This window comes from Propithecus coquereli, unplaced genomic scaffold (genome assembly GCF_000956105.1).
Source record: "Propithecus coquereli isolate 6110/MARCELLA unplaced genomic scaffold, Pcoq_1.0 Scaffold127, whole genome shotgun sequence".
In the NCBI taxonomy this organism is placed as follows: domain Eukaryota; kingdom Metazoa; phylum Chordata; class Mammalia; order Primates; family Indriidae; genus Propithecus; species Propithecus coquereli.
Genome location: NW_012136858.1, coordinates 918,177 through 942,533, shown reverse-complemented (window position 1 = coordinate 942,533; position 24,357 = coordinate 918,177). Strand labels below are relative to the sequence as shown.

At 38.6% G+C, this 24,357-nt stretch overlaps 1 protein-coding gene across 1 annotated transcript in view; it reads left to right on the top strand.

The window, feature by feature from the left end:
- Positions 1 to 1,511: 1,511 nt before the first annotated feature.
- Positions 1,512 to 24,357, top strand: part of UBE3D (ubiquitin protein ligase E3D) — a 139,457-nt gene continuing 116,611 nt past the window's right edge. The window contains exons 1-4 of the mRNA XM_012638193.1: positions 1,512 to 1,603; positions 7,717 to 7,913; positions 11,244 to 11,334; positions 20,256 to 20,487. Coding sequence (XP_012493647.1) covers positions 1,527 to 1,603; positions 7,717 to 7,913; positions 11,244 to 11,334; positions 20,256 to 20,487 — 597 coding nt within the window. The 5' untranslated portion in view covers positions 1,512 to 1,526. The remainder of the gene's footprint in view (positions 1,604 to 7,716; positions 7,914 to 11,243; positions 11,335 to 20,255; positions 20,488 to 24,357) is intronic.

Below are 24,357 nucleotides of genomic sequence, written 5' to 3'. Positions count from 1 at the left end.
GTGCCGTGGCATCAGCCTAGCTCACAGCAACCTCAAACTCCTGGGCTCAAGCGATCCTCCTGCCTCAGCCTCCCGAGTAGCTGGGACTACAGGCATGCACCACCATGCCCGGCTAATTTTTTCTATATATTTTTAGCTGTCCAATTAATTTCTTTCTATTTTTGGTAGAGACGGGGTCTCGCTTTTGCTCAGGCTGGTCTGGAACTCCTGAGCTCAAACGATCCGCCCGCCTCGGCCTCCCAGAGTGCTAGGATTACAGGCGTGAGCCACCGCGCCAGGCCCAAACTTTATTTTTTTAACTGAATTGTTACCTCCATCCATGATTTCTAATTATTGCGATACAGTAATTTGTGCAGCAACACAATAAACTTTAAAAACCCTAAAAACTGATTTTAGAAAAATTGTCTTAAGCTAGTATTTTAAGGTATACTAAAGAATTTATTTAGGGATTTATTTATTTAGAAATGCTTCAAATTAATGTTTTTGGTGTGTGGTAATTATGACTTTGAAATTATAGAACATCAGTAGACAAGATTTTCTGTATATAAGGCATCATTGCTTTTGTTTTAAAAAATAAGTCTCTTGTTTTTAAATAAGTCATACTGTAATTCTACTGAGGTCTTACATTTTAATATTTCTCCATTATAAGTATTTATATAATACTAGATTCTTTTCTGTTTCAGACTTTCCAAAATTATCTTGTGCAGTAGGATTACAACTTCTCTGAGTTAGTTTTTACTTGTGCAAAAGTGAATAGTACAGCTGTAGTATGGAATCATTTTCATCTTTCTTTTTTTTCAAACAAATTGTTAGTCCTGTGATTCGAGATAGTAAATTTCAACCACACTTTCCGCGTAGGTAACAGAAAACCTCTTACATCTTTTCAACTGTATCAATTTTGGAGCTATCTTAACTTGACATTTTGTTTTCTCAGGCGGAGGCTAACAAATGACTCTAGCTCATAAAAAAGAGACTAAGATAAAGTGGGTTTGGGGCGAGGGATTCCGCTCTTGGACTTCCTGGGAACAGTGCCCACCTGTATCACCTGCCTCCATCATCTCCCTTCCTTCGAGCCTCATCCCAAACTAGCCAAAGGGTGTCTCCCTGGTCTGATTTTATGGTCATTTCTGGGGAGACTTAAGGGCCAGGCCAAGTCCATAAGAAGCCGAGTGGGAGGACAGCTTGGCTCTCCCCGCCCACCTTTCTCAGAGCTCTGGGCTAAAGGCCGGTTTTAAAAATGCGACCTCCAGCTCCACCCGCCCCGGCCCTCCGCTCCCGTCTCCACCCCTCTGCTCCCGTCTCCTCCCCTCCGCTCCCTTCCCGCGGGATCCGGCGCGCTCTCCGCCCGGCAGGCGGCGCTGTGGGCTGGCAGCCGGTGCCGGCCGCGCGATCCTGCCCTGGCGGCCTGCACCTCCTCCACCGCCGCCGCCGCTGCCGCTGCTTCTCCCGCCGCACGTGCAGCGGCTCCTGGCCGGATTGACCCGGGTTCGTTAGAACCTCCGGGTCGGTCCCGCCCCGGGCCGGGCATGGCGGCAACTGCGGCAGAGACGCGCGTGTTCCTGGAGGTGCGGAGACAGCTGCAGAGCGCGCTGCTGATCCTGGGGTAAGACCAGGGGTCCTAGGCGCGGTGCTCGGCTCGCTTTTCTGCTGCCCCAGGGGCCGGGGACTGGGGAGTCGCCGCCTGCCTCTGAACGAGGGATTTGAGTGTCTTCTTTCCAGTTGTTTAGAGTGTCTCGATTACTCAAAGTGAAGCCTCTCCCTGTAGTTATCGCCCCCACCCCGCCCCGATTGACAGCTTTGGCGTCTCTTGGGAGCTTTGTACAAATGCAGGATATCAGTCCCACACCATACCTACAGAATCGGAACTTAAATGTTAGCAAGATTCCCGGGATTCAAACGCACATTCAGGTTTGAGGAACAGTGATGTAAAACACTGTTGGCAGTGCCCAGCGTTTCCAAAAAAACAATGCAAAAAATGTTTTGTCTACCTTTATTCGTGGTCCTTGTTGTAAGATCACGAATCTTATATCAAGCTTACTCTTTTGCGAAGAACCTCGGATTTTTTTTCTCCTCAACCTGCTCTTTGCAGAGAAACCAACACAGTAACCTGTGTTCGGTGAATGAAAACACAGGTTGCAGACTTCTCATTGGAGCTTATCCTTTTATTCATATTCTGAGTTCCAATGAGAAGTCTGCAAACATTTAACTTGTTATGTGCTACACAAACAAAAAACTGTTTGGAAAAATGTTCTCTTTTTTGTTTTTTTGTCAGCAATTTCGGTGGTTCGTGGTCCCCTTGTTTCAAAAAGAGTCAGATATTAAAATCCTGAAAATTTAATTACACAGTACCACAAGTAAATTGATGCTAAGATTTTCCTCATATCTGCGAGATATCTGGTGTGGCAATTTTGGATTTGGCTTGAGAACTGAGTTCAAATTGTAGCTTCCTCACAAAGTTATAGAATACTTGACTGAATTTCTTCAACCCTAAAACGGGGGTGATAGTATTGTCTGAATTTCTTTCTTTCTTCCTCTCTTTGAAAAATCATGAGTTTGGACAAATATCTCTAATTCCGGTACCACTTGTAGAGTAATTAGGAGGCCAAACCGTACCGAAACAAAACAAAACAAAACAAAAAACCCTCCACAATTCTTCTGGAGTATACTCCCTTGTTTGACAAGTTAAGAAACCTAACTTTGCTGGACTACTGGTTTGTTCCCGGTGGTCTTTGGCTGTTGAGATTTATCACCAGTCAATTCCCCTGTGCTAGGAGCAACCACTGTTCTGATTTCATTAAACATAAATTTGTTTTGCCACTTCTTAAACTACATATAAATGCATTTATACGGTATGTTCTATTTTGGTTGAGGCTGCTTTCCTTCAACATAATGTTTTTGAAATTCATGTTTCATCTATGTTGTTGCATTTATCAGTAGTCCAGTCTTGCTGAGTAGTTTTTCATTGTATGAATATACCACAATTTCATTTATCCATTTTCCTATGCTGGATGTTTTTCTGATTTCCAGAGTTTGCTTATTATGAATATAGCTGCCATAACATTGTTATATAAGTTTCATTGTGGACATACATTATCATTTCTCTTGAGTAAATACCAGAGTGAAATTTCTGGGTCATAGGATAGATGTGCGTGTTAGTTTGTGAGAAACTGCCAAACAGTTCTCCAAAGTGGTTGTACCAGTTTACACGCTCACCAGAAAAAAAATGAGAGTTCCAGCTGCTTCATATTCTCACCTGACCATTTAATATTGTCAGTCTTTTTGGTTTGAGCCATCCTTGTAGGTGTTAAATGTCTTGTGGTTTTAATTTGCCTTTCCCTGAGGACTAATAATGTTGACTGCTTTTCATTTGTATTTTGACAATTCATGCATGTTCTTTTTAAAAGTATCTTCTAATTTTTTGCCATTAAAAAATCAGGTTGTTTGTCTTATTGTCAGATTGAAAGAGTTCTTTATATAGTTTCGAACCAAGACATTTCTCATATATATGCCTTGTGAATACGTGAATATTTTACCCTAATCTGTGACTTACCTTTTAATTTTTTAAATAGTGTCTTCTGATGAACAGAAATTTTAATTTTAATGAAATCCAGTTCATCATTATTTTTCCTTTTATAGTTAGTATTGTTTTTTTTGTCTTAAATCTTTTCCTACCTCAAGGTTGTGGAGATTTTTTGCTGGTTTTATTTTCTAGGAATTAAATAATTTTAGCTTTTATATCCTGATCTGTGATCACGTCAAATTCATTTTTGTGTTTGCAGTGAGGTAGGGGTCAAAGTTCATTTTTCCTGCAAGGATACACAGTTGTTCTATCACGTTAGTTGAAGAAAACCATTGTTTCTCCCATTGGAATAACTCAGCATCTTCATGAGAAATCACTTGACTATGCTGTTTTTGGCACGAGAGTGGGAACTCAGTAAACATCTGTGGATTGAGTTAATGAATGGACAAAGTTTATCCCAAGAATGCTAAGATGGCTGAACATAAATAGATTTTCCTAATGTAATTCACAGATGTAAAGATTAAAGGGAAAAATATGACCATCTCAATACATGCAGATAATCACTAGAAAAAATACAATACCTGTTCATGATCGAAACCCTTAGTAAATGCCATGAAAACAAAACAAACCCAAATAAGCTAAAGATTCGATTGGCAGCATTTGTTGATTCCTATAGAGTAAATACTTTCACCATAGATGACCTTCAATGTACTAACTGGTGAGTTGAACTGATTTGCACAATTCCTGGAAGTTTGACAACAGGTTCTCCAGAGCTTGTAGGATCTGAGAGTTTAGTATATCACTGGGTCTCATAGACCATTGAAAGGACTTTAGCTTGCACTTAGAGTGAGAGATGAAATTACTGGATACTTTTAAGCAAGGTGTAATACTTGGAAGAATATAAGTGAATCGTGAAGAAAGACTCAAGTATAAAGATTTTATGTACTATGTCACCAAAATTAGAGTCTCAAAGTAGGACATTCTCCCAAATAACCACTATGCAACCCTCAAAATTAGGAAATATGTTACTACCATCTTATACTCAGACCTCATTCACATTTTTCCAGTTGTCCACATAATATCTCTAATAGCAAAAGAATCCAGTTCAGAATCATGCACTGCATTTCACTGTCATGCTTCCTCAGTCTGTTTGAATCTGGAAGAGTTCCTCAATTTTCCTTCGCTTTCATCATCCTGACACCTCTGAAGATTATAGCATAATTATTTTGTAGAATATCCTTCCATTTGGATTTGTCTTATGTTTTCTCAAAATTAGATTCGGGTTATACATCTTTGGCAGAAATATCACAGAAATGATGCTTCCTATTAGATGGTACGTGATTTTGCATATTGCATTCTGTCAGGTGGCCCATGATTTTGATTTGTTCCATTATTGGTTGTGCTAACTTTGAGTACTTAAGTAAGATAGTGCCTGCCAGTCTCCTCCACCTTAAAGTTACTCTCTTTCTCTTTGTAATCGAAAATATTAATTGGAGAGGTGTTTTGAGACTATATGATTATCCTGTTCCTCATCAGACTTTCATTTTATTTATTTATTTACATCAGCAAGGACACATGGTCCTGTTTTATTCAGTAGGCTACTTTTTTGCTTGAACAAATGTGACCAGGTGAGTCCCTTCAAGATGGTTTCTGTGTTTTTTTGGATATGTTCCTATCATTTTTTGATTTCTTCCTTAATTTGTTGCACAGCAACATGTTCCAGGCTTATTGCATTCTTTTCTGTTCCATTTTACTGGATGTAGTCGTTTTTCAAAGGAACTCTGTTTTTTGTTTATTTTTATGTTTTTTTAAGTGGAAAATGGCATTTACAAACCAAGATCTGGGCACTAACTGTGCTCATTACTATTGAGTGTCACCTCTCCCAGAACTAGAGTGTGTGTGTGTGTTTGTGAGACATATATATGATGTTTCTATATGGATGGGCGTGCATACATATGGACATACATCCATTTACATCTATCTATAGTACTGTATCTATTTGTATACATGACTTTGCACAGATATTTCTCATTCTACCCCACCACCATAGGGTCCATTCTAATTTTCTCCCTTTTCCTCTTTATAACACTGTTCTCCCACAGCGAGGATGCTGGTCCTCAGTATCCTTGTGGCATTTATCTGCTTGGTCAATCCCCCTCTGTGTGACTAATCTTCTGTTGGGATCCATTGCCACTTCCGCCCCCTCCATTCATTGTTGACACTCTCCCCATCTGCTTGGACTCTGTTATGGACTGAATGTGCCACCCCCCCGCCCCAATTTATATATTGAAGACCTAACCCCCAGTGTGATGGTGTTAGGAGGTGGGGCCTTTGGGAGGTGATTAGATGAAGTCATGAGGGTGGGGCCACTGTGATAACAGTAGGTCCTTATAAGAAGAAGAGACATCAGAACTTCCTCTCTCTGCCATGTCTGTTGTTTCAGCTGCCCAATCTATGGTATTTTGTTATAGCAGCCCGAGCTGCTACAGAAACCCAAGATGCTCTGCAACCATACGCTGAGCTACCCCCATCTGCCACTCAGATTTCCTCCTCACCTGTCTTGGGGGCTGGTGGTCCTGGTAGATGCCCTCCACACCCTGCTAGATTTCTCACGTCCATGCCCGGCCACTGTGGTTCCCTATGTTTGCATTGATGCTTACCTTGCTTGGCCCTACGTAAATGACTGAATTTTTCGGGATGGGAAAGAAGAGTGGTAAGCCAGAGTTGGGGTGGGGGACTTAGGAACCCAGTGGCCCTTGAGGCCCTTGCGAGTGTCAGCTCTACATAGTCCAGTTTGAAAATCTTTGAGGTAGCAAAATGGACATTGTGTAGCTTTAAAGAAGTAGTTAGCAAAGTGTAGCCCATCAGTCAAATCCAACCCACAGCCTGTTTTGGTACAGCCTGTGAGCTAAGAATGGATTTTACTTTTTTTTTTAAGTGTTTCAAACAAATACAAAGTAGAATATGTAACAGAGACAATATATGGCCCACAAAGCCTAAAATATTTACTATCTGGGCTTTTATAGAAAAAATTTGCTGACTCCTGCTTTAGAGGATCATTATTTTTTAAACATTTCTTGAAATTGCCCTTTTGACTCAAGGGTTTGAGGCTATCGTCCCTGCAAAAAACTCAAGTACTTGATATTGTGTATTGTCAGTTAAGTGCAGATCTATATGCTTTGGAAAAGAACCAGCCAGAAAGTAATTGTAAGATTTTCTAAGGCAAATTAAGAGGCCTAACTGGGAGTGGTAGCTCACACCTGTAATCCCAGCACTTTAGGAAACTGAGGTGGGAAGATCGCTTGAGGCCGGAAGTTCAAGGTGGTGCATACCTGTAGTCCTAGCTACCAGGCAGGCTGAAGCAGGGGGATCATTTGGGCCCAGGAGTTTGAGGCTACAGTGAGCTATAATTGCACCACTGTACTCCAGCCTGGGTGACAGAGTGAGATCCTGTCTCTTAAGAAAAAAAAAGAAGCCTAACCTGAACACATGATCGGCCCTGTGTTTAGATGACCCTCAAGCAGATGGCCTGATGTCTGCAGTTAGGTGACACCATGTGGATGGCCTGCTGTCCGTACTTGAGACGGAGCTGTAGTACTTTGTACCTCTGGTAAATGTTTAGCATACCTCAGACTCAGAGGAGGGTTATTTCTATATATGCCTTCATCCCTTCTATCCTTTTGACACCTTGTGGACAGGGACTGTGTTTTACCCTTTATTGCCTACACTGAGTAATTTGTGTTTACTGTGAATCGGAGTAATATTCATAGATGACTATATTGTTTTCTTCATTAATTCTTTTTATTCTTAAAATTGACAGGAAAGTTTTTCTCTTGTATCCTTTGTTTCACTTAATCCTGATCTCTTTATCAAAATCCTGTATATCAAGTAATAGTACTTTGCTCTGATTTACTGTGAGATAAAGCATGATCGTAGTGCTGGTCTCAGAAGCAAGAATGAAAAATACAACCCAGGATTTGCATGTTACGGTGACAATGAAGAGTACTCTCTGACCTGATCTGAATCTAGTGTAGATTTGTTTCTTTTATGGTTCACTTGCTGCTGTTTTTCTGAGGCAGTGACTTTAGAGCCCCTATTGAAGAGGAACAGAGAGATCCTTGGTCATTTTTGTTTCTTTCATCATGTGGTTTTCATTATGAGAAATAATTTACTTGGGTTTTATTTTTAATTGCCAGAGAAGCAAAAGAAGAAGGCATGCCCATGGATATTTCCATAACGCCGTCCTCACTCCAGATGAAGACTCCTGAAGGCTGCGCAGAGATCTGGCTTCCAGCAGAGGTCAGGCTTGTACCTTCTTCTTGCCGTGGGCTGCAGTTCGTTGCTGGAGATGGACTGCACCTGCGGCTGCAGGCGCGGGCAGAATTCAGCCCACGTGAGTAACGTTAGCACTTTTGTTTCTGCATTTACTTTTTCGTTATACGTCAAAGGTGATATTTCTTTTGATAAGTTGAACTTTTCCCAGGTGAAAAAACTGTTCATCAGCAGCATGGGAAGAGCCGGGGGTTGAGAAGTTTAGGGTCGTTGTCAGCTCTGCCTGTTACTGGCTGTGTACAGTTGACCATGTCACTTGACCTGAGGCTTCCTTCCTCTCTCTCTTTCTCCCTGCCTCCCTTTTCTAGAGCACTTTTATGTTCACAGCCAAATTGAGCAGAAGGTATAGAGATTTCCCCGATACCTCCTGCTTTGTTTCTTTAATTGTAAAATTTCCTAACTCACAGATGTGATGTGAAGATTACATCAGATGGCAGTTGTGCAAGGCCTGGTTGATTATAAAGCATTATATAGAAATTTATTCATTTAACAGATATTTTAGTTCATGCTATGTGCTAGGCATTAATATCTAGGTGCTAGGGATACAGAAGTGAACAGGTAGGAAAGGTCTGTGCTCTCATGGAGCTTACATTTTATTTGGTGGGAACAGATAATGAACACATAATTTAATTGCATATCAGGGAAAGTGCTGTGGGTAAAGTAAAGCAGAATAATGGGATAGGGAGTGACTAGGGCTTGGGTGACAGGTGGTCAGGGAAGGCCACTGTGAGCAGGTGATGTTTGATCAGAGAACTTGATGATAGAAATGATCCCATCCATGTAGAGACAGTTTCAAATAGAACAGTACACATAAAGGTCCTGAAATTGAGTTTGATGTATAATTTAATTTTGATTGTTGCTAAGCCTGTTACATTTACAACATTTTGTAATTGATATATTGATTCAGTAATGCAGCAAAAAAATTTCATAAGACCTCAAGGTTATATTGACTAAAATTATTGGGTTCATTACATCTCTTAAAATATAAATAATATGCTTTGGGGGATTAAAATGATGTAAAAGGGGGAACAGAGGCTGTAAAAGACTGATGTGATGTTTATTCTCAGGGAAAGATTATAGTTCTTTCAGCTGCACCCCGAGACTTTACTGCTGCCTCGTCTGTAATAAGCTTTTCATCTGAGCTGTGCGGATCCTGGCAGTGGGGTCGGTAGGATTGTTCTGAAGAGCTGTTTAGGAGATGTTGAGCATTCCCCTGAGTCTTATTCCTGGCTTTTGAAAGGAAAGTGAAAATAGAGTTTCGCTCCTTTTTTGCTGGAGAGTAATTTTTGCTGATGTCCTGGATTAATGAATAACTAGTTTGAGTTGAACAGAGTTGGTTTTAGGAACAAGGAGTAGAGAAAAGAGATGCCAATGGAGCTTAAGTGGCATAGAATAAATGCTAAGAATGACTATTGGAATAACCACGCAAAGAAGGATGGGGTCACCAAGACAGGAAGAAGACTCCCTGAGTGCACCTAATAATAGGCAGAGAAAGTGTTGTTTCAGGAAGAGGCCATGGGAGTCTGGATCTTGTGACATCATCACCTTATCCTTTAGCAACAATGAACAACAGTAACCACAGCGGGAATTTTGTGTTGGATCTGGAAACTGGGAAAAGGCAGGCAGAAACTCACTGGGGAGTGTTTTCTAGTTTTCTGGAACTGTGATTTTAGGGATGGAGGAATGGAGACCTCCAGGGACATAGTATTAGGTTGTTGCCCACCCATATTCTGTAACTGTGAATATACAAAAGCAAAACTGGAATTATTTATAAAATTTTGAATCTGCAAACACTGTTTAATCTTAACCGTAGGACAAAGTAAATTGCTTGCTGTGTGCTGGTTTGCATATTGTTTGTGGTCATTGGTCTCCTGTTTCTTTACTCGTTTAAAACATTTTACTTAAATATCTGAAAAGGAAAATTTTAAAAGCCTGTTCCATAGTGCGTGAAAGTGTATGCAAAATAGATTCCTCGGCACTTGATTGCTTTAGTGGTTTCCACACAATCGGTAGTGAATAAATAACTTGCTGAATGAATAAATGTGAATAGATGTGTACTGATGTGAACATTAATCAAATTGTATTGTAGGAAGTGACTTTTGAAAGTTTTAGCATTCAGTTTGTGTTTCAGGATAAAAAAAGGTGACTTCATCGGTGAGAACATCATTTTAAGGACAGTTATAGTAAACATCATACTGGCACACTATTTTGAGTGCCAGATCATGACCCCTGAAATGGGACTGGCCACAGAAGGATGTGATGTATATAACACAAATGTTAGATTCAACCTAGCAGCTGTGCTATCCAAGGTTCCTGTATATGAGAAAGTTCTGCGTTTTAAGCCTGACCCAGTGCCTCATTCTAGGCGGCCAGCAGAGGGCAGTGTTTCACTGAAAATTTGTTTATTGGCCTGGAAGGAATATTTTGGATGTCTTACCTAGGTCTCCTATCAGTCTGCTCAAAGTTAAAGAATAATGCTCTTTATTTTGCGTTAGTGCTGTAGGGATTTGTGCTCACCCCTAGAAATTGAAGGATTTTTAATTGCCAGGGCTTAAATTTTCTAGCATCCATTTTTTTATGCTTAATATATATATGGAGTAACATAAACCACATTCAAATTTCTTGATTCTAATGGATATGATGTCATTTCTTTAATTAGGTTTTCTGTAGACCTATATTTTAGGGTTTTTTTTTAATGAAGATTTCCTTTTTTCACAAGAGAAATAACAGAAACTAAGGGAATATGCTGCCTTATGTTTCTGTTTTACATAGTGTGGGAAATGTACATTTTCTCCAAGCTTTCAATGTTTTCTCATGGCTTTCATCAGAAATTGAATTTTGCTCTTGAAAGAGTGGACTCTTCTTTAGAGCCATTGCATTCCCAGCACCCTGTCCAGTAAAAACCAGTTTGAGATACATCCAATATTCCATAGTGGACATAAACCTTCTTTAAATCAAATTAACTTAAATTTAAGAGCTCTCTTTACTAGCAGTTGCCCTGATGAAGAACTGTGCTGTGAGACATAGCAGAGGAAAGCTGAGGATGGTGAAGATCTGTGTAGTTAGCTCTATGTGGAGGAAATGGTTCATTTTCACTCATCCTTAATGTTGGTATTTATGGAAAGAGAGAAATAACTCAACAAATGTTACGTGGGTAATCTAGGGCAACACCTAGCTCTGAAACCCTCAGCAAAATCTGTTGTTTTTGAAAACACTTCACAATATTTGCTTCTGGTTGAGTCATCAGATAATGCTAATTAAATGTGTATTTCTAGGTAGATCATAAACAGTGTTTATTGGTGGTAATTTATTGTGGCTATTAAACTCTTTTAAGTATGTTAATACAGTCATTCCAACCTCTAAGATTTGCTATTTCATTGATTTCCTTTAGAACTGATTTCAATGTTTAATCAAAGTTTACAAGCCCAAGGATGTTGCACATTTTATTGCCAATCCTGCGGTGAAGTCATCATAAAGGACAGGTAAGGAATGTATTTAATACTGATTAATTCTGTGCTTGGCAATGATTATCTTTTTCTATCATACTTTTTTAAGTAATTGTCAACACAGCAGTATATGGCCTTAAGATGAGAGCCAGCTTAATGTTGCTTTGAACAAAATCAGCCACAAAATTTGCCCCCAGTCAGAGTGGTTTGCTATTCCTGAGGAGATAAAGGAGAGCGATAGGATGCTGGCTTGGAGGGAGGAGGGCTTGTCTTGGTCAAAGGGCCTGTGCTGGTCACTGCAGCACCTCTCTTCTGAAAAGAGACATGTGATCTGTCACTTTTTATCCATTGTGATGGTGAGTGAGGTTTTCCACAGTAAGTGAATTTTCTACCTAACCAAAGGATTTGCAGCAAAAATTTTTATTGAACTATTTTTATCAGTGCCTTCCTAAAATCCATTTCCTGTTTCCCCTGATTATTAAAACAGAGCATACAGAGCACAAATTAACCTTTTCTCAATGATTAGGTTAATCTTGTAACCTGTTCTTCTTGTGATGTGCTGTGATTACCCTGTTGAGATGGGAAGGGCTCTTTGCTGTCTGGGGTTTTTTTTTGGCATTCCCTAGGGCTCTTTTAATTATTTCTGTGTCTCCTTTCTCCTGTCAGCCTTCTTGTTTCTTGGGCACAATTCTTCCCCCTAAATTTTCAGCTTCTAACCACTCATAGGCTGGAAAGGCAGATCAGCACCTTCTTATTGTTAACGGTATTTAAAGAGAAAATTCAGAATTCTTTGTTAGACAGGGTTTCTTGAGTCAAGTTCCTGAGACTTTTAAATGAACGGATCCTTCATATCTGAAACCTGCTTCTCTCCCAGTGTCCTTGTCTCAGTAATGCCCAACCTCTACCTGTGTCCTCAAAGTAGAAACCTGGTGTTGTTGCTTCGGTTCCTCCCTGTAAGGAGTCCCCCCATAAATAGTCTCTCAGCAGGTACTTTTTCTGTTTTCTTCATTAGCATGTCTTATGTAAGTCTACTTTCTTCCATCTTGGGGCCACTACCTTGGTTGAGGCCACTGTCTTCTCACCTAATTACACTTGTTGCCAGCTCCTCATCCAGTTTGCCTTCCTCCAGTTTCGCCATTGCTGATCCATTTAGACACTGAGTGAGTGTTGTCAGAGGCAGCTAGATCCCCTGGTCAAACTTCCATGGCCCCCCTTTTCTTCAGGATAAATTCCATATGTCCTTAGCATGCTGTGTCAGCTCCTTTGTGAGTCACCTCTGTTTATCTCTCCACCCTCCCATTTCAGCCCTCTTTCACCAACCTACTGCCTTCCCCCCAAAAAACACATCATTGTTGACTCCATCCAGGAGATCAGTGTGGAGTCTTACAGGCTCTTCATGCTTTTTCCTTCACCCTGGGGCCTTATGAAAGCTACTTCCTCCCCCTGGAATGTGCACTATGCTCCTGTCTCCCCTGGTTAGCTCCTACCTGGGCTTTAGAATTCGGCTGACAGGGCAGTTACTGGTGGGAGCCTTCCCTAAGCCCTGGCTTGGTTTAGGCGCTCCTCTAAGGTTTGCTTGCCTGTCTTCGTGATTAAACTCCCAGGTGGAGATAATCTTACTGTCCCTTGTATCCTTTATCCCCACTCTACTGAGAGTGCAGTATAGTGTAGTGCCCAGCAGTGCAGACTCAGAAGCCAGACCAACTGGGTTTGCGTCTAACTCGCACGGCCCTGGGCAAGTTACTTAACTGCTCTGTGCCTCAGTTTCCTTATGAAAATGCAGCTAACAGTAGGACCTACCTCATATGGTTGTTAGGAGGATCAAGTAAGTTTAAGTGTTTATAACAGGGCCTGGCACATGACAACCATTCAGTACGTGTTAGCTACTACTATAATTATTATTCTTATCATCATCATTATCATTGCTCCCATCACCAGCATCAGGCCTAGTGCCTGGTGTATAGTATGCTCTCAGTGACTTCTGGCTGGATTGAATTGAATAAACCTTGATGTGTTTATTTAGGCCTTCTATTAGCCTTTCTTGCTTGCGTCCCGATTTCTGGTAGTGTCCCAGGTGGATGAGATAGCACAAGTTACTCTGGTGTAAGTGGAGGGTTACAGAGCATCCTCAGAATGATTATCTTGAGTAAGAAATGATGTGACTTTAAATTTGCAGAGGAGAGAACCTTGTCTTTGCTCAGATTACCTAAGGGTTACAGTTGCTGCAGAGTATGTACTCGGTGACAGGCCCACTTCATCCTGAAAGGTCCAGAGCCTCCCAGTTTACATTTAGTTCAGCCAAGAATGTTTTCCTTCTCTCAGTCTATTTTAGGTTTTGATTTAATTCTCAGATGAAGTTTCTGAAACATTCATTCCTGTACAACAATGAAGTGACCTAAAAGTTACAGTAGGACCACATTCAGTGTGACAATATTTCCTGGTGCTGCTTACAAGTAAAGGACATGTTCATTCATCATTGGCTGATATTTGTGTTGCACTGGAAAAGGATGATATGGAAAAATCTTTATCTGTAGCCCCATTTTTCTCATTTAAGAGCTGTATCTTCTGTTTTGTTTTGGTCTTTTTCTAATCATGGAACTGAGAACTAGAAGGGATTAGAGGCTAACACCGAAGGACAGCATTCACTCTCCCTATCCCTGACCATCGGGAGGCCTTGTAGCGTGGAGGCGAGAGTGGGAGAATGGGACCTGGCTTTCAGCTCCAACTTCATCACTTAGTAGCTGGGGAACCTTGTTTCTACCACCTCAGCTTCTTCTAATAAGGCCTATTTTTCGAACTTGTCAAGAGTTAAAAGATGTAATATATATATAACAGTTAATGCTCAACAAGTTCTCTTTAGTTGGTTTTATAGACTCTGCCCCCTTTTCCAAATTGTTCTTATTAGCAAACTAGCAAATTATCTACTTTCACACCTTTTGTTTCAGGACTTTGGTTAACATATCCTGTATGTGCCAGGGAAATGAATCACCTTTCTCCCTTTTTCTCTTTGAGAAGATAAACAGTGGAGTTGACTTAGCTTTTGCCTCTTTTGAGCAAAGCTTACTTGAAAGCCTTTTCATATCATACCTGTGCGTCTGGCATGTGTATGCCTTCAGTAATGCAGAGAAATCCCTAGTAAATGACTCAAGGCTTTGCTTACATTTTACTCTCAGGTAGCATGCCCCGTGACTGTTTTATGGGGAAAAAAACATATTTTCAAATATCTGCACGTGGATTGTATATTGATTGTTAATACAAAATCCATTGGTCTTCTCATTTTACCTTAGTTATCTGTTTTATGTGAGTGGTAAGGAGAACTTCTGTGCTTGTTAAATAGAAAACAAGCAAGACCAAAGGTATTTCAAAAGAGATTGTATGTGCTATAATGAGAGTAAACTAATTGTAAACATCTTTCCCAGGAAGGTACCTTGAAATATATTTTATCTGTATAGGGAGCACCTCAAATAGGAGAAATAGAGCAGGTTTAGATCTGCTTATGACCTAGACTTATTATCTGGGAACAAGTTACTTTAATTTCCTGGGCCTCAGTTTCCTCATCTGTAAAATGAATAAGTTGAATTAGATAAACCTGTGTCTTAATTAGCATGAAAATTCTCTTATCAGTGAACCTCATAAAGTTATGCTTTGGGTTTCATGTACTTTGTGATTCATGATTATTTGGCTAGTGCAAGACTTAACACTTGTTCCTTTTTTTTTTTTTTTACTGAAAAAGGTTTTTGTCAATCTATTTATAAAAATAAGGTATAGACTACAGTTTAACCCAATTAGACTTATTAATGGCTTTTAATACCTATTAGCATCAGAGCACATGACATCTGCTAATTATAGCAGCTTTTTTTCTGAATTTAGGGTCACATGTTCTTAGCCATTTGTTTTAGTTATTTGAAAATAAATAATACCTCATTTCTTTACAATAAAATTTTCTAATTTATATTTTTACCAGATCAGAATTTTTCTATAAAATTTGTCTACACATGAACAATTTTTAAGTATGTTCTTTTTGAAACTAATAGTCCCTAATATCAAGCAACAATAATAAAATGTTCTTCTTTGTGAATCATCCTAGAAATAGTTAAACAATCATTTTGTTTTGAATTTATGTCTCCTAGAAATCAATTCATGGCATACTTGAATGACATCATTTTGTCCAACAAGACTTTCAAACCTAAGCCTTTTGATTTTCAGATCGTTTGAAGCAGGCTGCTCTCCTGAGGACTCTGGACTGGTCCTCCCCGTGCTGCCTGCACTGGCAGAGCAGTGCGAGGTGTCAGCCCAGAGCTCATAAGGGCACTGAAACTCCAGAAGGAAACCAGCAGGATGGGCTTTATGGAAACATGAGATGTCAGAACATCCAACTGCTTGACTGGTCCACTTGGCAGACCAGCTATAATTGTAGTCTGAAAATAACTGCTCCTGTGAATGCAGTCACTTTCTATGTGAAAGTGAACAAAGAGGTTAATAAAGACTGCAGGCACAAACTGCACTGTTGGTACTATTATACAAACTTTTGGAACAGAATTAAACTTTTATGGGTCTAATCATACTATGTACATAATAGTATTAAAATGCAAAGCTAGTTTTATAGGATTTGTGGTATACCAGTTGGAGAATGTCACTTGAATTTATTAATATCTAAATTTCAGCAGCCATATTTTGAGCCTTAGATATTTGATGTTATTCTTAAGATTCTTAATGTCTGTTTGGTTATTACCCAACCTATAAAAGCTTTGTGTTATTAAAATTGTTATTATCACTGATTAATGGTTGATTTTAAAGCTAAGGGGCATTTCATTTTCTTGTGTATATGTTTATTTTCTTATTCTTTATTTTTTCTTTTTTCATCTCTTTATTTTCTTATTTTCTGTAACTTTAAGGGGCATACATTTTCTTGTGTATATATTTAAGTGTTAAATACATCATCAATCAATAGCATTCATTAAAGTTGTATATTTTATCATTTTCTAAAAGTTTGTGCTCAAGATGCATTAAAAATAACTAGCAAATTTTAATTTGCTATAAACCTGTGTTGCTGTTCATCATAGAATCTTAAGCTGAGAGAAAATTTAAGAAATCATTTCACTCTTTTTTTGAGGTTCAGCAGGTTTTTACCTAAAAACTACCTGGAAAAAAATGGTATCTATTTTATTTTGAAAGTTCTCTTGAGAAGTAGATCGTATCAAAGTATGCTTCTCAGAGTTTTAGATAGATATACTTTAAGTAGAGCTGTGATTAAAATACATCTTTTGTTCTTAAAGGTTTTATGGTTTTTCCAAAACATCAGAAAAATTTTTTTCTATCATAAAAACCCTTTTATCTTTGCAGTGACTTGTGAATTAGGTACTTTCTTGCCCCTGATGCATTATGGAGATGGTTATAGGATACATTATAGCTTTTATTCACTATGATATGGCATCAAGCAAGTTAAGTTTAAAATATCGTATTTTGTGTTAATGTGAATTGTCTCTCAGGTCACTGTAAATCTTGGTACAGTTTCATTTCCTTGATCACAAATGAGATTGTGATATTTTGTCTTTTGCACTATATTGAGGGTTTGTTTATTTACACTACATGCAGAATGTCAGGGGACAGAGAATCGTAATGATAGAGAAGGTCTAGGAGCCTATTTAGGCCTAAGTCCCACTCTAAACAGGTAACTTGTTTGCCCTCTTCTTCTTCTTCTTCTTGGTAAAAATTCAAATCGGACCTGTCACTTGCCTGCTTAAAATTCTATAATGCTTCCTGCTTATCTGTAGGACCAAGTCCCCATCCCTGAGTGTGGCTCATAACACCTCACACAGTCTGCCACCATCCCACCTGCCTGGTCTCTTCTATGGCTATTCCACATTGCCAGAGAAGGGAATATATTCCAAGGGAAAGAGTTTTGCTTTGGAGCCAGGAAGACTTGGGTTAAGATGCTGGCATTGCTGATCACCTCTCATTGCGTGAACTTATGTAGATTATGTAACACTTCTGAGCTTCACTTTCTTCCTCTGTAACAGAGGAATGGTATTTCTTATCTCACAAAGTTGTTGTGAACATTAAATGGAATAAGGCGTGTGTAGTGCTCACCAGGGGTCTTTTTAAGTTCGACTAAACATGCAGACTCACAAGACTACCACAGGCCACCTTTCTTGCCGGGGGTGGGGGGGGGCAGCATCAAGAATTCCTCTCAGCAGGGGCTCTGGAGCATTTTATGGCAAGTGACAGCTCACATACCTGTCTGGGGATTCTTGTCTCCCCACATGACATAGTTCTAGGTACAAGACACAAGATCTACATGAGGGAGGTACTGGAGCTGCCCTGGCTTAGAAGAAGCCACATGCCTTAAGCATCCAATATCTCTTGTAACAATTCTTGGGCATAGTTTGTAGGGTTCCCCACAAAAGATTTTGTTCAAGGAAGCCCAAAGCCTGGCACGCTCATCAGACATATAAGCTCATTCGTAGTTCTTCCCAGTTCAGGGAATTATTTTTACCGTAAGCACTGTTGCCTAGTGATACAGTCCATGTCTAATATCTTACCTGGTTTCCAGGGTAACAGGGCTAGATAGTTAAACCAAAGGTCAGACTTCTCAAGCAGCAAGGGAAAAGGTTTGTTAACCCTTTAATCCCAGTATGCAACAGACCTAACCGGGGGCCCAATGTGTTATAGTTATTAAAATATGCTAGTTCATTTCTTTAACAAATATTTAAGAGCTTACACTGTAAGGCTTACGCTGCTATGTCAGACAGTAGGAATACAGTAGTAAGGTAAACAGATATGGCATCTACCTTCATTTTGTTTCTTCCATGATGCTCTTAATTCCTTTTATTGTCTGGAGAACTACTATTTATTCTTCAAAGGCCAGCTCAGATATTACCTCTTCTCTGAAATCCATGTACAGTTTACTCCCCTAACACTTTTATGTATATTGACCTGAATTCATGGATTGGTTTTGGGGAACCTATGAATCCACTAAAATAATATGCATATTTTGCGTGCTTGTGGGAATGTATGTTTGAGGAGGGAGCTAATGCTCTTATCAAATATTCAAAGGGCTCTGTGCTACTCCCCTGCTCCTAAGAGTTTAGAACCATTACTCTGTTATGAGCATGTATTACATATGGTTTTATTATTTGTTTATAGATCTATATTTCTTACTAGAACATGAGTACCTTAAGAGAAGGGACTGTTTGTATTTATGTTTTGTGCCAGCAGAATGCCTAATTCACAGCAGACTTTTAGGAAATGTATTGAAAGAATTACTTCTCAATATCCTTAACAGGCTCAGCAGCTTGATGATGCCAGTAGTGCAGCATATCCTAATGTGAAAGGGAAAGTTCTTCCCTATATTAAACTAAAATCAGCCTTGCTCTGTCCTCTGCAGTTAGAAATTGTCTACCTTCTTCCGAAGTAATTACTGTTTTATGAGACTCATAGTGGACTGAGGAATCAAAAAATGATGGTTAACATGGGGGAATTGTTAAAAAATGATATGTTCACATCTTACATACTTTAACTTACAACATCTAAATGTACCTTAATTTATTAGTATTCTGTTAGGAGAAACCTAGCAGGTATCACCTTAACCAAGTGATCAAGATTAACATCACCAATGATAAGTCACGTACCCTCTGATACGATGTGATGAGAAGGGCACCTTATCTCTGTGGGATTCTTCCCCCAAACCCATAACCCCAGTCTAATCTTGAGACACTGTCAGATAACACCAAGAAAATTTGTAATAGATGATAGACAAAGGGCTAATATTCTTTTATTTATTTATTTTTTTTTGAGACAGAGTCTCACTCTTTTGCCCGGGCTAGAGTGAGTGCTGTGGCATCAGCCTAGCTCACAGCAACCTCAGACTCCTGGGCTCAAGCGATCCTCCTGCCTCAGCCTCCCGACTAGCTGGGACTACAGGCATGCGCTACCATGCCCGGCTAATTTTTTGTATATATTTTTAGTTGTCTAATTAATTTCTTTCTATTTTTAGTAGAGACGGGGTCTCGCTCTTGCTCAGGCTGGTCTCGAACTCCTGAGCTCAAACAATCCGCCCGCCTCGGCCTCCCAGAGTGCTAGGATTACAGGCGTGAGCCACCGCGCCCGGCCTAATATTCTTAATATAGAATATACTTTTACAAATTAATAGGAACATGCTAACACCTCGTTGGGAAAGAATCATTGATCACAGTTCATGGAAGAAACACAGTGGTCAATAAATAGGAAAACCCATTCAATCTCACCAGTAATTGAGATTATTTTCACTCATTACTTGTGGAAAGATGGAAAAACGATAGTAGTCAATTGTGAAGAGGGTAAGTGCAAGAATTATGGGTTGGTACAGCCTTTCTGGAAAGAAGTTCACCAGATGGGTGTTGGGTTTTAAAATATGCATATCATTTGTGCTTATCACCTCACATAAGATTTTTTTCCCAAGGAAATAATCAGATGTGTACACAAATTTTCTATAGGAATATTCATCACATGGATATTGATAACGAAAAACTCAAAACCTAAATATCTAACAGTGAGGGAATGATCTTAAAAGTTTTGACATACCTATGGAATTGAATATTGTGGAGTTATTAAGAACAATGATATGACTAAATAAAACAACAAAAGCAAGATACAGTTTATGTATATCCACTGATCCCAAATTTTGCATGCATATGTACAAATGTATCTCTTGAAAGGATGGCAAAGAAATGTACAACCATGTAAAAAATAGTTACTTATATTTGGGCAGTGAGAAAGGATGATTTTTGTTTTCTTTATACTTCTTTTCACTTTTAAAATTGTCTACAGTGAGTATATAATACTTTTATAATTGGGGGAAAAATTAACATTGCAAGCCATATGGTTGATGAGTTTCTTTCATTTTTCATGCTGATTTCTTTAAGAAAATGTTAGGTTCATTTTGTGCTGTGAAAAATAGTTTTTCCTCTTTCCACTAGGAAGCTCCTCAGGGTGCTCCCACTGCCGAGTGAGAACTGGGGAGCTCTCGTTGGAGAATGGTGTTGTCATCCTGACCCTTTTGCTGATAAGCCACTTCATCCACAAGAGAATGACTGTTTTATTGGAGACGCTTTCTTCTTGGTGAATTTAAGAACTGATTTGTGGCATCCAAGACCTGAATTATCCCCAGCGGAGATGCGCTGTCTTTCTTCCAAGAACCATTTTAAACCGGTAAAAGATCATTTCAAAATAAATGCTAATTTAGAGGTTGGCTTAGACACTGGGTTCTTCAGTCTTTTCTTAATTCAGGGCTTATTACACAGACTGTTCTAAAGGCCAAAATCCATTCTTTTTAACTGCCTTTATTCTCCAGCTCTGCTCTGTTGATACAGGAAGAACATATGGCCTTAAACTGAAACAGCCACAGGGGGCCTGGAGGAATAAGGAGAAGAGGACTTCACACATAGTCTTGAGAGTGCTACTGTTTTACAACCAAAATGCCCTACTTTCTTATTTTTAGGACAGTATTTCATAATCTGGGTGCATTTTATCCTAAATAGTCTGATTTAAATTAAAAGTGCTCTCTTGCTCCAGGATATCTACCCTACAGTTAGGCCCCTAGGTGTTTTACTGTTTCTGTCCATAGTCCAGACTTCTGCTGAAGTCATAAATGCAGATGCCATCAAGGAAAAAGAGGAAATGGAGAAGTCCAGGAATGGAGATAGAACTAGTGTTTCAGGTTCTAAGTTGGTGCTTGACTTTGAAGGTCAGGTGAGGTCAGGTGGCTATTGCTATGTAAGTTGCTTCAGGGGGAAGGCAATTTCCTCACACTGCAGAGAGCAAGTGGTTTACTTTATTTTAAAAGAAAATCAATGGCGTTGGCTTGGCCCTTATGAGAAATAATTTTCCTGATAGCCAGTCAATATAGATTTCATTTAAAAAGTAATGAAAATCATTGCCAGAGAATCATTTTAACATCTGATTATTGGTAGGAACAAAAGCATTGTGTTTCAAATTTCATTTAGAACTCATTCAATTTTTCTAACAAGATCTGAGCTACTGTAGGAAACATGCAGCAGTTGGGTGGCTCTTAGGTTGTAAACGGAGATTAAGGAAATTCATCAAATAGTGATGTTTAGTTGTGGTCAGTTAAAATTATTTTAGTGCCTTATCTGTCACTATAAACGGAAATCCCTTTATCTAAATATGGTTTACTTTAGTGAAATGTAGTACTTTAGCACTCTATATTTTTAAAAGGTAAATGATAAGAAGTTAATGTAAATTTATAATTATATTTAATATGATTATGTTAAATTTGTATTTTTAACCTAAGTTTGTATACTAATATTTTATTATTGTATGTTTTAACTTTTATTTTTGTGATTAAGCTATACATTTTAAATATATTTGGGGGATATGAGCAGAAAAGGAATGGAGAAAGATTAAATGAGAGAAACCATATTTCCCTTTGTAGATAAACTGCACTCTATGCCGAAATATATCCTTCACATTTACATCTTTATCAGTTATGCCGTGCCACTTATAAGAATTTCTCTTCATTGTAAACAACCATCTTATGCATTAAAGAACGACCCTTCATATTTAGACATTAAAGTTTTTAGTATCAAGGAGACTGTGGGAAATCATGTACTATCATGATAAGCTGCTATTGACAAGATTGTTTCCAAGTTAGCCTGGATGGAAGTTTCACATTAATTGCATATTGTAGCAGTTGAAAGAGTGTGCCTGTGACCAAAATAGTAACATAAATTTGGAGGGACTGCTTAAACAGTGTTTTCAATGCTCCTGTGGGAACAACGCTGCTCTGTGCTATTGAAAACCTATTTCTCATATCCCCCAGTCTAGCCATCTAGCAGGGTTTTGAAATGTCACATGGTGACAAAGCATCCTAATGGTATCCCTTGGGAAACATTTTTTTGGTAAGACAATATCAAGGGTCCTTAGAAACTGAAACAACACAAAGGAAAATAAAAGCGAGGACAGAAGGCTAATCCACCTCTCTGAGCAGCACTGGCATCTCTCAAATATATTGATTTAATTAGTCCACAATAATGTCTTTCTTCAAGGCTTGCTCTGTTGAGTTCCCACACTGTTAGGCTGCTTCATTGCACAACTTTATTATTTCCTCGAAGCATAGGTGAAGAAACATGTACTACAAAGCAGAGATTCTCTTTAAACAAAGTTAACATGTTATAATATTTTAATTAAAAAGATCTAGCTTTAAAAACAACACAAATAAAGATTAAGCCTGACAATATTTTTCTTCAGTACCCTGTTAGAGTTTATAGTACCTTATTTGAGCCATGGTCAGTGTGGTACTATGTAGTTTTTATTTTCAAAACATATCTGCTGAAGGTTTCCCTGTTCTTATATTCATTTGTCATCTCTTATGCTATTTTTGGTGTCTACCAACATAATAAAAATTTTGCATCTTATAATAGAATGATAAAGATGGCATCTCTTCCTTTTATAAGATTCCTGACGTTATTCAAGACTTCGAAAGTATAGCCACACTGATAACTTTATTCTGTTTTTTTAAAAAACAAACAAAATCGAACTTTGATTATATTATTGCTGACAAGTGTGACTGACAACCTTTTTTGCTTTCTTGGGGTACTTAGTAATAATTTATTGATTTTGGTGATTTGTTAAATCCATAAATGTGTCTCTTTTTGTGTTCTTAGAAAAATATGTTCACCTTTGTAAATATTCACAAGTATAAAAAGAATAGTATTGTGAGCTTCAATATGCCAATCATCTTGATTCATCAAGTATGCTTTGCTTTTTATTTTTGCTAAAATGATTTGAAACAAGTCTCAATCATTATGTCATTTCATCCCTCTTTGTTTTGATATGTATGTCTGAAGATATGGATTTTTTTTTGCATAATCACACTGTCGTTATCACATCTGATAAAATTAATAATTATTCCTTGATGATATAATACCAGGCCATATACAAATTTTATGAATTGTCTTAAAAGTGTCTTTTACTATAGGTTTGTTTGAACAACATTTGGTTGTTAGAGGTAATTGGCTTTTTGTTGATCAGATTTTTAAATCCTGATTACTCATGTCTGGTAAGGGTTGAATCTTATTTTAAAAACAAAAAACACTATCCTCCTTCCTCGAAAGACAAAGCAAAATGTTCTGTGAGAGCAATTATAAATGAACTACATAACAGAGCATCTGAGAAAAAATTTTCTGCTTCAAATGGAAAAATCCTTTTTTCTCAAGCACTACTACTCCTATGCTCTGTATTAGCTTTTAGTAAAGCCCATAGTTTTTGGTAAGATTTAATGAGGGTGGTCAAATTTAACTTGTACAAAATAGTATCCTTTAAAAAGTATTTGTAATACCAGTTTGGGGTCACATAGATATGTTTCACTGTAAGAAAGCATGAAACTGCCAAAATGTCAACCTTTGCATCAGCCATACTGGCCTTCTGAGCTCTCTTCTTCCTGGACCTGAACAAATTGGTGCCTTCCTAGGTTTCTGTATCTTTCTATTACCTTTGATGGGAATGACCCCATCCAGTCACCTGTCTGGGCCAGGCTCTGAGACCTGCTGTTGGCAATGTGCCAGATAAACAAGGATGTGCGAGCAAAGACCAGAGATGGCACACTCTGTGGGGCCCACTTCATGAGTGTGCCTGGGTAAATGTTTGAACCAGGTCTGAACTGACTTATGGAGCTCATGTGTGCTTTTGTTTTCTCAGCAGAGACTTTTAGAGAAAGACTGGAGAATCTGTCCAAATACTGCAGCTAGACTAGGGGAAAATGGGATAAGTGTTTATATTATTGAAGATTTTTTCAGTATATGAAGGGATTCATCTCAGGAATTCTTCATGTAGGGAAGAGCTGTGGGGCATTTATGGATTTTTACTAGTAGCATAGATTTGTGGTTGGGTGAAAGAATGAATCACAGAGAAAAACCCTGATATAAGTTGCACGGTTACTTTTGACTTTTTGACCTCTAACTAAAGTAAATACATTTTTTACATCAGGATCTGATAACATACACAGACACACACATACACAAGCACATCTTAAATAAAAGTTTCTTGAAGCAATACTTTTAT